Source organism: Lepidochelys kempii, chromosome 4 (genome assembly GCF_965140285.1).
Source record: "Lepidochelys kempii isolate rLepKem1 chromosome 4, rLepKem1.hap1, whole genome shotgun sequence".
NCBI lineage: Eukaryota > Metazoa > Chordata > Testudines > Cheloniidae > Lepidochelys > Lepidochelys kempii.
Window position 1 is genome coordinate 79,142,779 of NC_136383.1, and position 14,774 is coordinate 79,157,552.

The 14,774-nt window shown below is 41.7% G+C and overlaps 1 protein-coding gene across 1 annotated transcript in view; it reads right to left on the reverse strand.

Annotated features, from left to right (window-relative positions):
* ENPP6 (ectonucleotide pyrophosphatase/phosphodiesterase 6) overlaps positions 1 to 13,167 on the reverse strand; it is a 56,967-nt gene extending 43,800 nt beyond the window's left edge. The window contains exon 1 of the mRNA XM_073341760.1: positions 12,836 to 13,167. Within this exon, the coding sequence (XP_073197861.1) occupies positions 12,836 to 13,073 (238 nt within the window). The 5' untranslated portion in view covers positions 13,074 to 13,167. The remainder of the gene's footprint in view (positions 1 to 12,835) is intronic.
* Between the last annotated feature and the right edge of the window lie 1,607 nt (positions 13,168 to 14,774).

The window sequence follows — 14,774 nt, forward strand, 5'->3', positions numbered from 1 at the left end:
GCGGAGTTTCCACATATAATCATAGGACTGGAAGGGACCTCGAGAGGTCATCTAATCCAGTCCCCTGCACTCATGACAGGACTAAGTATTGTCTAGCCCATCCCCGACAGGTGTTTGTCTAACCTGCTCTTAAAAGTCTCCTGTGATGGCGATTCCACAACCTCACTAGGCAAGTTTTTCCTAATGTCCAACCTAAACCCCCTTTGCTGCAATTTAAAAACATGCAGATGTTCATGCTCTTACAATAACAAACTATTACAATACACCCATAATGGGTGATCGTGGGGGAGCTAAAGTTTCAAACTTGCAATAGATTTTATTATAAGGAGTAAGCACAAAAGATCATTTAAAATATTTTTCAGATTCATAGATTTTAAGGCCCAAAGTGACCCTTAGATCAGCTAGTGTTCCCTCCTGCTTAAAACAAGCCTTAAGTAGAGCCCTCTAGATCTCCAGATATCCGCTTTATATCTGCAGACCATGGTTGTGGATCGCTGCTCAGATGTGGATACAAATTTTCTATCTGTGCAGGGCTCTAGCCATAAGATTTCACCTGTTGCCCTGAATAGAGTTCAATAACTTGTTTGACTAATGTACTTTTTCCAAAAGGCATCCAGTCGTGAGCTAAAGACATCAAGAGATGGAGAATACTTCATCTCCCTTGGTAGTTTGTGCCAGTGGTTAACCACCATTAGCACTGTAAAAATGTATGCCTTATTTCTAATTTGATTTTTGTGTGGCTTTAACCTCCAGCCATTGATTCTTGTTATGTCTTTCTCACTAGATTAAAGAGCCATTTAGCTCCTGGTACTTTCTCCCTGTGAAGGTAAACGGTAATCAAGTCCCCTCTTATATTTAATTTTGAAAAGCTAAACAGATTAAGCTCTTTGTCTTCTACGGTAAGGCATTTTCTCAAGCCAAAGAAAATAAATTGTTGTGATCTTTTTAACAACTGGTACCTGGCAAAATTACATCACATGCTTTTAGATGGCTACCAAAACAAAATGCTATATTCTTACTATCACTGTTGTTGCATCCTTATATAATTAAACATTAACTGGACAATCTCAAGAGGAGCAACAGGGCAAAAGGCAGATGCCATATACAAATGTCAGTAAGATAAAGTGACTGTAATGGCAGTAAAAAAACATCCCTTTGCCAAGTAACAGAAAAAACAGAGGAGATAATTCCTAAGAATATAGTGGCTACCATACACTTTGAGAAGGTTGTCTGCAAAAGCATTTGCATGTTTACATGCTACAGCTAATTTAGGATGCTACATTTATTTTCTGTATTCAGCTCTCCTCCAAGCACCTTTCCCCCACTGGCTCTAGGCACTTTTGCCAACAGCAAAATATACTGACCCCAAGGATGAAATTTAAAAAAATATGCAATCAACTGCCCCAAACAGCACCCACTCCAAAATCACTACCCTTGCTCATTCAACAGCCACCTGGATTAATGGGTAATACCCAAGATTAATACATAGTTCAAGTTGTTCCAATAATGAGGCTACTGACGCAAGACCTGATCTGGCTCCCATTAAAATCTATTTCATTGACTTCAATGTGTGTTGGGTCAGGTCATTACTAAGTAGCACTTCCCATAGAAAACATGGGCTTCCAGTTTGTTTCTGGGTGGAGTTTAAGATGTTGGCTTTGACCTGTAAAGCCCTCAATTACCTCATTAAAATGCCTCTCTCCTGTATGATGCCACTGTCATTGCAGTTGTAGGAGAGACATGAACTAACAGCCTCCTATTTCTTTTTGGGGGCTTTGACTGTGTAAGTCACTGCCCCCACTTGTCTAACAAAGTGCTGATTAGTGTATGTTTAGGATATGCTTCAAGCCTAATTTAATTTCTCAGGATTCTCTTGAGGGGTGTAATATGGTTAGATGGGGGAGGGAAGGCCATGAGTCTGAGTTTCACCTCTTGTGATGGTCCTCGCTCAGTGGTTTGTTAGTAAGGTGGCATTACCTAATGGTCAGGGCTTAGGCCCATGACTTGCAGGGGGGTTGTTGGTAAGGGCTCTGGGCCCTTTGAAGGCTGTCAGTGCTCTGAAAGCCAGGGGATGCATAAGGCTGCCCTCCCTGAGCCACCTTCTATTACACCCGGTGATTGTCTCAAAATCGCCGTCTGGGTTAAGATGGTGTGAAGGATGTCCAAGCACGCACAAGGCAGCCTCTGGCAGCTGTGTGTAGTGCGGTACCTCTCTTGGGCAGCAACTGTCTCCTCCTGTGGTATGGCCCAACCTCCTAGGCCACATCAGTCCTAGGGCTTTCCCCTGCTGGGGTAGCCCAAACAAAATAAAGAGGATTAACAAAGACTGGAGTTTGTATGAGAGAGGGGAATGCTTCCATCTCAGGCTGTCTCTGTAGGAGGTCCTCCCTTCCCTCAGAGGGGGACCTATGTGCAGTTGTCTTTGGGAGAGATTCTGCCTTTCCCTCAGCTCTTCTCCATTGGAGCTGATGGAGCTGATCCTCTCTTCCCTGGTCTGCCCCCAAATGAGCTGCTCCCCTTCCTTTTAACTCCTCCAGTTGGTGCACTTCCTACAGGTGTGGAAGAGTGGGGCTGGCTGAGTCCAGAGCAGTTCCTTAATCTCTGGTTGACCAGTGTGGGATTTGTATACCCATCACACTTCTATTTGATGATAAAAGTACCATTTCTCCATCTGAAAGGAATGATACATTTTTCTCCAAGCCCAGATGAAACTTAGAGCTGGTCTACACTTAGAAAATTAGATCGACCCACCTATGTTGCTCAGGGTTGTGAAAAATTGCCCCCCGTCCCCGCCGAGTGATGTGCTTAACTGACCTAAGTCCCCATGTAGACAGCATGAAATTCTTGCTTCAACCTAGATAGTGCCTTTTGGAGAGGTGGATTTATTACAGTGTTGGGAGAACGATGCTGCAGCTGTACCACTGTAGAGTTTTAAATGTAAACAGACCCAAACTATTTTTGCCAGAGGTGATAATAGATACCCGTTTGCAGTATTGTAGCCATGTCAGTCCCAGGATATTAGAGGGATAAGGTGGTGAGGTAATATCTTTTATTGGACCAACTTCTGTTGGTGAACAGGACAAGCTTTTGAGCTTATACAGAGCTCTTCTTCAGGTCAGATACCTGAGCAGCAATGGATCTATGAACACTCCCAAATTGCTAACCTAAGAGACAAATCAGAGTTGCACCCTGTCATTAGGGGATGCTGATATAATCTCTGCCATCTCTTTCTGTTGCGTTTCCCAAACTACCAGTATTTCCTTGGTCTTGTTTAGACTGAGTCTCAGCCAGCTGGTCCGCATCCAATCTCCAGTTTCAGTCAGGCACTGGGTAAGCCACCCCATTGCATCAGGCAGGTCAGATGAAATGGAGCCAGAGCTGGGTATAGTAATCAATGTATTGAAGACACCATAGTATATCGATGCAGTGTCCTAATCAGACACACAGGCGATACAGAAATATAAAAAAGAAGAAACCTAGGGTTCCTCATATGAGAAGGCAGAAAAGCAGTTGCCCAAAGCTAGCCTCTGGATTTCTCTCAAACAAAGGAACGAGTCACTCAAGCAATCCTTTGTGGCTTTCTTTTAGATTTGCATAAAGGTTTCCCTGCAGCTGGGGTGAAGTCGGTACAGTATATGCTTTCTTCTGAGTCCCTTACCATGCAGATAGAATAAAAGGAAACACCAGGGAATAATACAGTCACAGTGTAATGGAGGGCATAGATCCCATCCTGTGCGAGGCAGGGAAAGAGTTAAAGCTCTCTGTCTGAACAGCTGCTAACCCTTAATGCAGGGTTTTCCAGGGAGCTAAGCCAGGAGGGACGTGGTGGGGTTCAACCTAAGGAAGTTTCTAAATTCCAAAGTGGACTATCAGAGGAATGTGCTTTGGAAAGTATGGCAGTCTGATCTAGACCTCTTTAAGACCCAGAGGTGAAATCCTGGCCCTATTGAAGTAATTGGCAAAACTCCTGTCTTCAGTGGTCACAGGATTTCACTCCAGACCTTCCCCATATGAAGGAGAGAACAGGCTAAAGTAAGTCTCATTTTTTAGAAAGGGTTTGCACTTTGGCTGCACATGGCTGATTTTTTATTTAGAAAACTGGGCTGATATAAGTTCTGTCACCGCTATTTACTTGCTTGTTTTGTTTTGTGCTTTGGTCTCTCTGACCTGCAAAAGTTAAGCCTAATCCAACAGGTCTCTCATTTCTACAGCAACAAAAGATAAATGTCGTCTGTTTAGCAATAGGAGTGGGTAGAGTGGTTCAGATGAAGCTTAGGCTGGTGCTTATTCCTCAGTCTGAAATTAACTTGATTTTTTTACAATTTCATTATAAAAAGTTCAGTAAAATGTATGTATAAAAGAAGCCCTGCATGTACCTCTGCACTTTCTAGTTTCCTGTGGTATTTCTGCTTTCTGACATAGCTGACTCTGAGACCCACTGGAATTTCTTTATTGTTACTTATCACTTGTATTATAATAGTGCCTAGAGTCCCGCCCCCCCAAGTAAAACTGGGGGTGATTGTGCTAGGCATTGTACACATGCATAGTGAGACATATCTCCTGTCTTACTGCAGTCTAAATAGGCAAAACTAACAAAGGTTGGGAGGGGAAACAAAGACACAGAGAACAGGAGTACTTGTGGCACCTTAGAGACTAACCAATTTATTTGAGCATGAGCTTTCATGGGCTACAGCCCACTTCATCAGATGCATAGAATGGAACATATAGTAAGAAGATATATATACATACAGAGATCATGAAAAGGTGGAAGTTGCCAGACCAACTCTAAGAAGCTAATTAATTAAGATGAGCTATTATCAGCAGGAGAAAAAAACCTTTTATAGTGATAATCCAGATGGCCCATTTCAGACAGTTGACAAGCAGGTGTGAGGATACTTAACATGCAGAAATAGATACCATTAACTTGGGCTTGAATAGAGACTGGGATTGGCTGGGTCATTACACAAATTGAATCTATTTCCCCATGCTAAGTATCCTCACACCTTCTTGTCAACTCTCTGAAATGGGCCATCTTGATTATCACTACAAAAGGTTTTTTTCTCCTGCTGATAATAGCTCATCTTAATTAATTAGCCTCTTAGAGTTGGTCTGGCAACTTCCACCTTTTCATGTTCTCTGTATGTATATCTCTTACTGTATGTTCCATTCTATGCATCCGCTGAAGTGGGCTGTAGCCCACAAAAGCTTATGCTCAAATAAATTGGTTAGTCTCTAAGGTGCCACAAGTACTCCTGTTCTTTTTGCAGATACAGACCAACACGGCTGCTACTCTGAAAGACAGAGAGAATCCACTTGCCAAGTTCACACACCAAGCTGGGAATCAAAAGCAGTTCTTGTGACTCCCAGTCCAATATCCTAACCACTAGAGTACACTGCCTCTCCAGTTCTTGCTAGAGAACCTTTTCTCTCACTGTTTCTAGGTCCTGGAGAACTTGGTCAGTAGCACTGGAATTCCTAGATATTTAGGAAACAAACCTAAAAACTTGAGATGGACCCAGAATTGGGCCTTGCCATCCCCAATTGATGGGAAGTTCAGATCTGGATACAAATGGTGCTGGTCTGATTTTGACATGCATTCCCAATGGGCAAGTGCAAATCAGGGATTTGCTTAAGTGCATCTAACAGTGCATGTGCAAAGTGAGCAGACATTTGTGTTGCCTACAATGTTATAAAAATGAGCACTGGGCCTCAGGTCTCTCTAACAGAACAAACCAATCTGAAATACTGAATCTGAAAACAAACTCACCTCTCCCAGCCTGGGGATGTTTGGGTTCAGAGCTCGATTACACAAGCCAATCCCTATGCTGCACCCTTTGGAGGTTTGCCTAGAACCAGTTGGACTAGCAAGTACCTATTTTTATAAACTGTGCTTGACATATCTCCCAATATCCCATGATCTTCGCCAGAGAAGGGAAATATTCAGTCTGGCATCACTACTTCATTCAAAATGACAGAATAAAGGGAATAATGCCGGGTAATCTGACATCATCATATTATTATTTATTACTACTACTATATTCTTTCATTTGCATAGCACCAACAGAGTGCTAGGATCTTCACAGTCAGGTGTACAAACATGATTACAGTTTCACTCAATCAAAAAGTAAAAAAAGAAAATTGATTCAATTATACTATGTAAATGGGTTTAGGAAAATTCTACAGCTCTTTGCTCCAACCTCTCTCCTCAGTGGAGATCAGTGTAAATCACGTTGGGCACTGTCATGCTCCTATTGCCATTGATTAGAGAAGTGAGGGTGTAGGCCTGTAAAATCAGAGCCATCATATTCGCTGGTCTAAAGCAATTCTCATGGTGTTGCTGCTTTATACAACGTCAATCTTATTGGGCTGGAGGCATGTCAAAGTGAATGGTGTCTCCTGAAGGCCCCATGTTCTGCCTGTCAGTTACAGCACCTGCTGCTCTACTTTATCGCCAGATGCCATTGGGCCTGCATCTTGCTGAAGTCCAGAAGGACCTCAAAGGTGATGCTCGTGTTAATTCTTTCATTACTTGTCTGAAACTACTGAAAACATTCAGTAGGGTGCCAAAGGAAGCACAAAGAGAGAGCTGCTATGGATGATGTGTCCTGCCATCTGTGGGGCCCCAGGCAAAAATGACACCTGCAAGATGTGAACAGACAATGTGTGGCCCCAGAAGAGCTTATTAATGAAGATTTTACAATACTGTTATGATCCTCCAAAATCAAGCTGAGCTACAGGAGAGATTTCACTGGCCTAGGATATACATAAATGTGCAGTACTGGTGGAAATCTTATGTCAAATGGATGAGAAAGAAAGCTCAGTAACATGCTTTTGATTTCTAAGGAGGATCCATTTGACCATGTAGCAGGGGATGTCATGAACCCTTACACTAGTATAGTAATGATTATAGTGCCTCTTGGTCTAAGGTCTATATTTTAAGAGGATCTAATGGATGCCTCTACTAAATGGTGTGTAGACCATTGAACTGATGACTAGAAAGTATATGAACTTTTTACAGTCTTCCAGTGGTGAATGGTTACTATACCTTTAGCTTTGGATATATAAATACCTAGAGATATTGGTGTCCAGCTACTGCTAGTGCTACTATTAGTTGGTAACAGGCACAGTCTTAGAAGTACCATAAATAGACAGATGTGCAATACAAGGTTTTAGTTACCGGATGAGCAAAAAGCTCTATGCTTCAATTTGTGGCATATGAACTTATCTCTAGAGTTGTACAAACATTTTCTGTTTTCCATTCTGGGGACATTTTTTCAGTAAAAACAAACCCAAAGGTTCACAACGTTTTTGAGATCCAAAGGGAAATATTTGGCACTCAGAACCATACCCTGTCTCAGATTGGTGGATGTACACCATGAGGCGTGTACTTTATAGAATGCCTGGGTCAACAAAATTAAGACCTCCCAAGACTTGGGAAGCCTCTCTAACTCCCATGGATAGCATTCCACCACCTCCTCAGGCCTTGCCTTGATAATGTTGTAAGACTATGGGTATGTTGACACTACAATCAGGAAGAATGAGTGACGCTGGTTTAGACACACTTGAGCAGTGTAGTCTCAGCAGCATGGGAAGCGCCACAAGTTAGCTGCTTGCATATGTACCTAAGGTTCTGGGCAGGGTTGTATTTGGGCCGGGGGAGGGGTAGCTTGTGCCACTGCCTTACTGCCACTAGGTCAAAACTAGCTGACTGTGGTGTAATCATACCCATAGATTCTCCGGTGGGGTAACCAGCCCATATGTAGTGGTGCTGCAAAGCCAGCTACAGTACGTGATTCACAGTATGCCATTTGAAATTTAACAGTACATCACTCAAGAAGGGGGGACACTGTCAACTTTAAAATCATACGTCATAAACAAACATGTTAATGCTGTTGCTAATAATGCCTTTGATTGTCAAAAGAGAAGGAAAAAGCTTTAACATTCAAACTATTTGTCACTATGCTCTTTTTTCACTTTTGCCATGGCTCTCAGCGTGTACAAAGTAAATTAGTGCAGTGCGTTTCATTTTGGTTTATAATTGATTTCACTCAGCTTCTAAGTGCTCCAGTGTTTGTGTTTCAGGCACTGCATGGGTAATGTTTATATGTTTAAAAACATGTTTTCTTTAACATTTCATTTGAGTTTTAAAATATGAAACATTCTCTTGGTCTTGTCTCTTACAGAAGCTTACTTTGGAACTAAATTTAGTCTCTTCTTTGACTAAGTTGTAACCCAGATAATTTTAGTTATGTAGCAAAAACCAGGCACATGCTTCATCATATGAGAAATATGATAGTCAGTATCCTGCAAGCATTCATTATTCTCCATTAACATGAGGTTGTTAATAATGCTGTTAGTAGGGCATTGAACCATGCAAGTATGAGCTTGAGTTAATACTTGCCTCTTCATCAGACTTTGTGCTAACTACTTCCCCCAGCATCTAGGAATTGGGTTGGTTAACCCAGTAAGCAGATGCTCATATCACAAAAAGCACCATTACATTTGGCAGAAATTGCCAACTTTCTTGTCCTTAGAGGGGTCTGGTGATTGAGCGACAATACTACCCTTGGAAATGAGCACTCCAGCTCGGAGTAAGATGGTATAAGGAAACGTGTGCTACAGCTGCTAGGCCTGGACCTGGATAAATATTAGAATTCCCAATGGCCTCTATATGCCACTTTCCCATAGCCCTACCATTCATTTCCATGTTTTAAATAAATCCATGTACTCTACTTGCAAAGATCTATCCTTCTCAGCTGTACTTCTACACCTGCAATTGTAATGCTTTGAGATCCTTGGATGACACGTGACATTGAAATGTAATTACAATGGGACTCTGACAAGATTTTTGCTTTGCAAATTATACTGTAGCTTCGAGCCAGGGTGTGAGAACTCTGGTACTGTAAAAGAACTAATATTCCTGTTTCATCATCTAAATTCCTTTATAAATTCCATGGAACCTCAAGAGCACATGTGAGATTTCTGTATGTAGGATCTTTGAAGTAGCACATGTTTCAAGCTGTTGTTGCCTGACCCTTTTAATAGTTAATAATCATTGTATTGATGGCTAGTTGATCAAAAGGTCATAAGGTTCTTGTCCCAAATCAGGCTACACAGAATTAAAACCAACATCTTGTTGGAAGCCTCAGGGTGGATGGCAAGGAGGCTCACACTGAGGGCAAAGTAAAGCCTTAGAGATTGTTATTAAAATGAGTAAAGCCAGAAGAGCTTCAAGCCCCATGAAAAAAGATAAGAATAGTACAGTACTGGGGATATCTGTGGTATCATTCTTTGCATAAGTTCTTAGATTTTCATACTCCCACCCTTCCTTGAGTACCTAGTGGTGAGAGACAAAGGACCAGCCCTGTCTCTGGCATGGCATGGCAATGATTCCGATGTTGGGGGTGTGAGTTTTGTGCTGTTTAAAGTTTAGACACATGTTAAAGGGGACCTTGCTGACTTTGTAACTATTGAGGAGTATGAAGAATATGTTGCAAACACAATTACTGCTGCATTGTAATTTGTAGAAGTGGGAAAGGTCCCAGACCTAATCAAAGATGAACAATTGTTAAATTGGTACTGTATTGTCCAAAATGTTTCCAAAGGCATGCGAAGGAGCGATCCACGGGTTTGGACTTGTGCCAACACTTATCATTAGGAGCAATGTGACAGATGGGATCTGTGACACCACACATGTTTTGCTAAAGATTATGCAGTAGCATGGTTGTCATAAATATAAAGGGAAGGTTAACCACCTCCTGGCCAGAGGAAAAAACGCTTTCACCTGTAAAGGGTTAAGAAGCTAAAGATAACCTCGCTGGCACCTGACCAAAATGACCAATGAGGAGACAAGATACTTTCAAAGCTGGAGGGGGGGAAGGGGAAAACAAAGGGTTCTCTCTGTCTGTGTGTTGCTTTTGCCGGGACCAGAGCAGGAATGCAGGTCAGAGCTCCTGTAAAGGGCTAATAAGCAATCTAGTTAGATACGCGTTAGATTCTGTTTTGTTTAAATGGCTGATAAAATAAGTTGTGCTGAATGGAATGTATATTCCTGTTTTTGTGTCTTTCTGTAACTTAAGGTTTTGCCTAGAGGGATTCTCTATGTTTTGAATCTGATTACCCTGTAAGGTATTTACCATCCTGATTTTACAGAGGTGATTCTTTTACTTTTTCTTCAATTAAAATTCTTCTTTTAAGAGCCTGATTGCTTTTTCCTTGTTCTTAAGATCTAAGGGTTTCGGTCTGTGTTCACCTATGCAAGTTGGTGAGGATTTTTATCAAGCCTTCCCCAGGAAAGAGGGGGTAGGGCTTGGGAAGATTTTGGGGGGAAAGACATTTCCAAGCGGGCTCTTTCCCTGTTATATATTTGTTAGACGTTTGGTGGTGGCAGTGATAAAGTACAAGGGCAAAAGGTAAAATAGTTTGTACCTTGGGGAAGTTTTAACCTAAGCTGGTAAAAATAAGCTTAGGGGGTTTCTCATGCAGGTTCCCACATCTGTACCCTAGAGTTCAGAGTGGAGAAGGAACCTTGATGGTCCTTGTATGTCTCATTCACAGTCTTCTGGCATGAGTCCAAACACTCACTCCCCCCTTAGATTTTGGGGGAACTAAGGATATCTTGCTCAATGCAGGAGCTGGAATTTAACAGTAAAAGGTCACCGCAAGGAACATGGAAGTGATCACCACAAGATCTGTTTGAGCAAGGGGTGACAGGTGTACTTAGTGCCCCAAAATCTAAGGGGTGACTGTCACACTATTTATCTGCCAAAGGTCACAGGCCTACTATACTTATGCTAATTTATACTAATTTGCTTAAACTAATGTCTTACAGGATATGGGCCTGTAGGTTTCTTGTGTTACAGCTGGATATAATGCAGGCTAAGCCAGCCCGATGGGCTTCAGGGCTACACTCTCAAAGAGATGAACAGATTGTGGATTTCACTCCACCTGTATATAAAACCAAACGGGATTCTTTGGGAGATGAGGGCAAAATCTGAAACTGAGGCCCCCAACCCTTCAAAAAACAAATTACCTCTAAGGGGAGGTCCAGGAATCTGTTATGATGGAGGGGTGGCTGGGCCAAATTTGAGTAGTGGTGTGACCCTGTGCACCAGTCGCAACACCACTTGGTTTAGGGCCCTCTTGAACAGACATCGGGGCAAACTGCCCCTTCTGTCCCCACTAAGAGGCTCTGTCTATATAAACCTAATGGTTGTGATGGTCAAGCTTGACGGTGAGGGAAAGCAATCACTTCTGCTGCACTTTTTGTGCTTGGGCCAATTTCGGGCAAAGTCTTTTTACAAATATGAAGTGCTGACGTGATTTGTTTATATAGCAAGAAAGTGATCCATGGTGCAGTTGCACTTTTATTCTTTATAAGGGCGTTTACTTTGCAAAACAGCGTTTTTCATGGGCTTGCCCTGGGCGGTGATGAAAAGATGTGCATTTTCTAAGAAATGAACATTGAAAAGGGGCATTTTCTTCCAAGCTGGGGAAGGAAGGGTTAAGTAATTTTGAAACAAACCAGGCAAAACTGATGTCAGCTTTTTGATTTATAGTGGCATCTATTTATTTCTAAACAAGCAGTACATGAACTGCTAGGCATTGTATTGTTCTATGGACAGACAAAGCCACTGCCTGGCTAGAAAAGAACTGACTTTTTTCTAGTTAATCTGAAGGTCTTGTTTATTGAATAATTGGGGAGACATTCAACTTTGAGAAAGTCTATTCCCTGCTTACAGTAATTCTTCATTTCTGATTGTTTAGCTGACGTTTATTCTCTAAAGTAACTTTCCTAATGTACTTAGCTATTCTGCTACTGCATAGCTGTCTAGCATCATGCTGAGTTACAAAGAAACTAATTTTAAAATATACTATGAAAACAGATCGAATGGGCATTTGTAATATCTTGATCACATTGCCTGCTTTGTAAGAACCCTTTCTTGGCATTCAGAAAATGGCAAGATGTAATGGGAATAAGCAAAAGCAAGAATCTTTACACTCTTTCATTTCTAATTGGATGCTTCATAGTCTTTTGCAAATACGGGGTCTTAGGGGAGAGTTAAAACAGAATTCAATAAATCCCCATAATCTAATGGCCAAAGCAGGATGTCAGTTTTATTTAAAGACCAGTTTAATGCAGAACTGTCTAGAGCAGCTCTGCTTTCTGAAAACAAGACATACTTTGGTCATCCTCACTTTATATTAGTCCTTGTTAAATGCATAAATTGAGTCTCCAGACATACTTTGTATGTTTACATTCCAAATGTTTCCCATCCATTTCTACTTTCTAACTCAGAAAGAAAAAGACACTTAGTTATACAGTATTCAAGCATTATAGATATTCCAGACAACCATGAAAAATGGCATATTACTCAGATCTGAGGAATTTTGTGTGTACTGTATCTCAGAGAAAATGAAATGCAACAGGAGAAGCAACTAGAGATCACCTATGCCTACAGGTTAGGTATACAGCAATTACAATAATTTTCAAGAAACTTTATTATGAAAACTACACAGCTGGTGAGCTAGTGAAAAAGCAAACTTGTGAAAACAAATCCTAACTTCTTAGCAAGATTATATTTACACAGCATGTGTCCAACTTTAGTTTAGATTGGAGAGACTTGATAGATTTATTTGTCTTGCTGTCTTCATTGAAATTCAGAGTCAGTACTGTAATACTTTTTAGACCTCACTAAGGATAACAGTACAGCTGAAACCCTAACCTAGAGTATATTCATCCCTCTGTGTAGCAAAATCCAATGACCTTAACTTAATCTAAGAAGCTAGCTGACAGCTCTTAAGAGCATCACAACACATAAAAGAAAGTACTCACCAGTCATCAGCGTGTAATAATTTGGATACGAAAGGCTGGGAAAGTCTGGGGTCATGTAATCCACTTTCACTCCCCTGTCCACAATCTCTTTAAAGCCAGGCAGGGACTCCAGTTCATTGTCATTGATGTAATCATAACGAAAGCCATCGATCAGAAACACTAAAAGCTTTCGACGGGCAAAGGATGAGCTTGCCATAGTGAGAACGAGGAGGAAAGAGAGGGTCATGTGCTTTGCCATGTTGATAGAACTCTCACCAGAGCACTGTCAGGGCTGCCTGTCCCTTTGCAATGACGCTGGGTGAGGTGTCTGAAGCTGCTTTCAGGGGCTGGACCTTACACTGCTCTCCTCACTTGGCTGGTTTAACTTGCAGGGTTTAAAGGTACAGCACCATTTATTAAAACTGCTAGGCTTGCAAGGTTACAGGTTAAGTGCTAAAGTATGATTAACTTTGCTTCTAAGTGTCTAGTGTGTGTGGAAGAGAGAGCTTATTCCACTTGGGTTCAAAAAATGTACTTAGCAACGGAAAAACACGCTGTACGAGGAATTGGAGACGAAGAGGAAATTCTAGGGATCAGTCAGCGTGTGCTTGTTAACATTACCTTTTGGCCTAACAAAAGAAAACAGTAGGAATAATGTAGCATTTGGTTTCCAGTTTCTACGTGTCTATTTCAGTGTAAAACTCCATGTTCCACTTGGTTAGCTGTGTCTGTAAAAACCACTGGAATAATGCAAACAACTTAAAAAAAAAGTAACCAAGTTTTTAAGTAGAAGAACTCTAATGGAGGTTAACAACCTCTTTTTGAGTGTTTTAAAAGGATCTCCAGGGACATAAAGGTGTACTTTATTTTCTTGCTATGGCTTTTGGTAGAAGAGTGGCCTAAGATTATCATAAAACCCCCCATCTCATTATTTATTTGTATTAGCATAGAATCTAGGTGCCCCAGTCGTGGACCAGGACCCCATAGCGCTAGGTGCTGTCCAAGCAGAAAAAAATGACAATCCCTGCTCCAAGGGGTTTACGGTCTAAGTACCCACTCGTGCTGTGGTATTGTCAAATTAGACAATATATTATTAATACAGCCCTTTTGTAAACGAGTGACTTTTCTGTGTTCTATAACATTGTAAAATATCGATTAGGAATTGAGTGATTCACAAATTCACACATGAAAAAACCAGATTAAAATTTTACCCATGAACAAGCCAGCTTCCTCCTTGCCTGAAAATCTATAATCTTCCACAAGAGGATCGATCTCCTTTGAACCCCTCCTGCTACGTCTCTCCCAATTCTCACCTTTTGTGCAGGGGCACCTATCTCTAGCAGTCTCCTGGTTTACCTAGTGCATACCTGCCTGACCAGAGATCCACACCCATTTCTGTGGCATATGAGTGCAGAACAAATTTAAATACAGCAAAGAGTCAGATTGTGGAACTTCATTATCCTGTATTCTCTACCTTTTCTCCTTTTAACCTCATGAGTGTGTGCTTAGGTGTAACTTGTTTTGTTCACCGGCTATGTGTAGTTATTGGGGGGAGCAGAGAGGAACTAGCAGAGAGCGGTGTATCCTACCTATAGTTGTGTTAGCCCAGAGTTCAAAGGCTTAGGCATGGTCTACACTACAAAGTTAGTTTGACGCAAGGCAACTTATGTCAACCTAGTTGTGCAAGTGTTGTGACAAAGTTCCTCCTCTGCCTTGGTGGGTCCTGCGCTTATTGGTGAATATTCTCGCCTCAGAGGTTCACGGCAGCCCTCGGTTTGGCCACTTTTGTGGCTCAGATCTGCCGTTCACTCAGTTAGCCTCATCACTGGCCAGCATGGGGAAAGGAAGAACAATCCCCGCAGTCTCTGCTGATCCACCTAGTGGATCGGGGAACAGGCCAGAGACTTTCCCCCCTGGTGGAACCCACAGTCCAGTTCAATTCCTCCAGTATCAAGTAGGG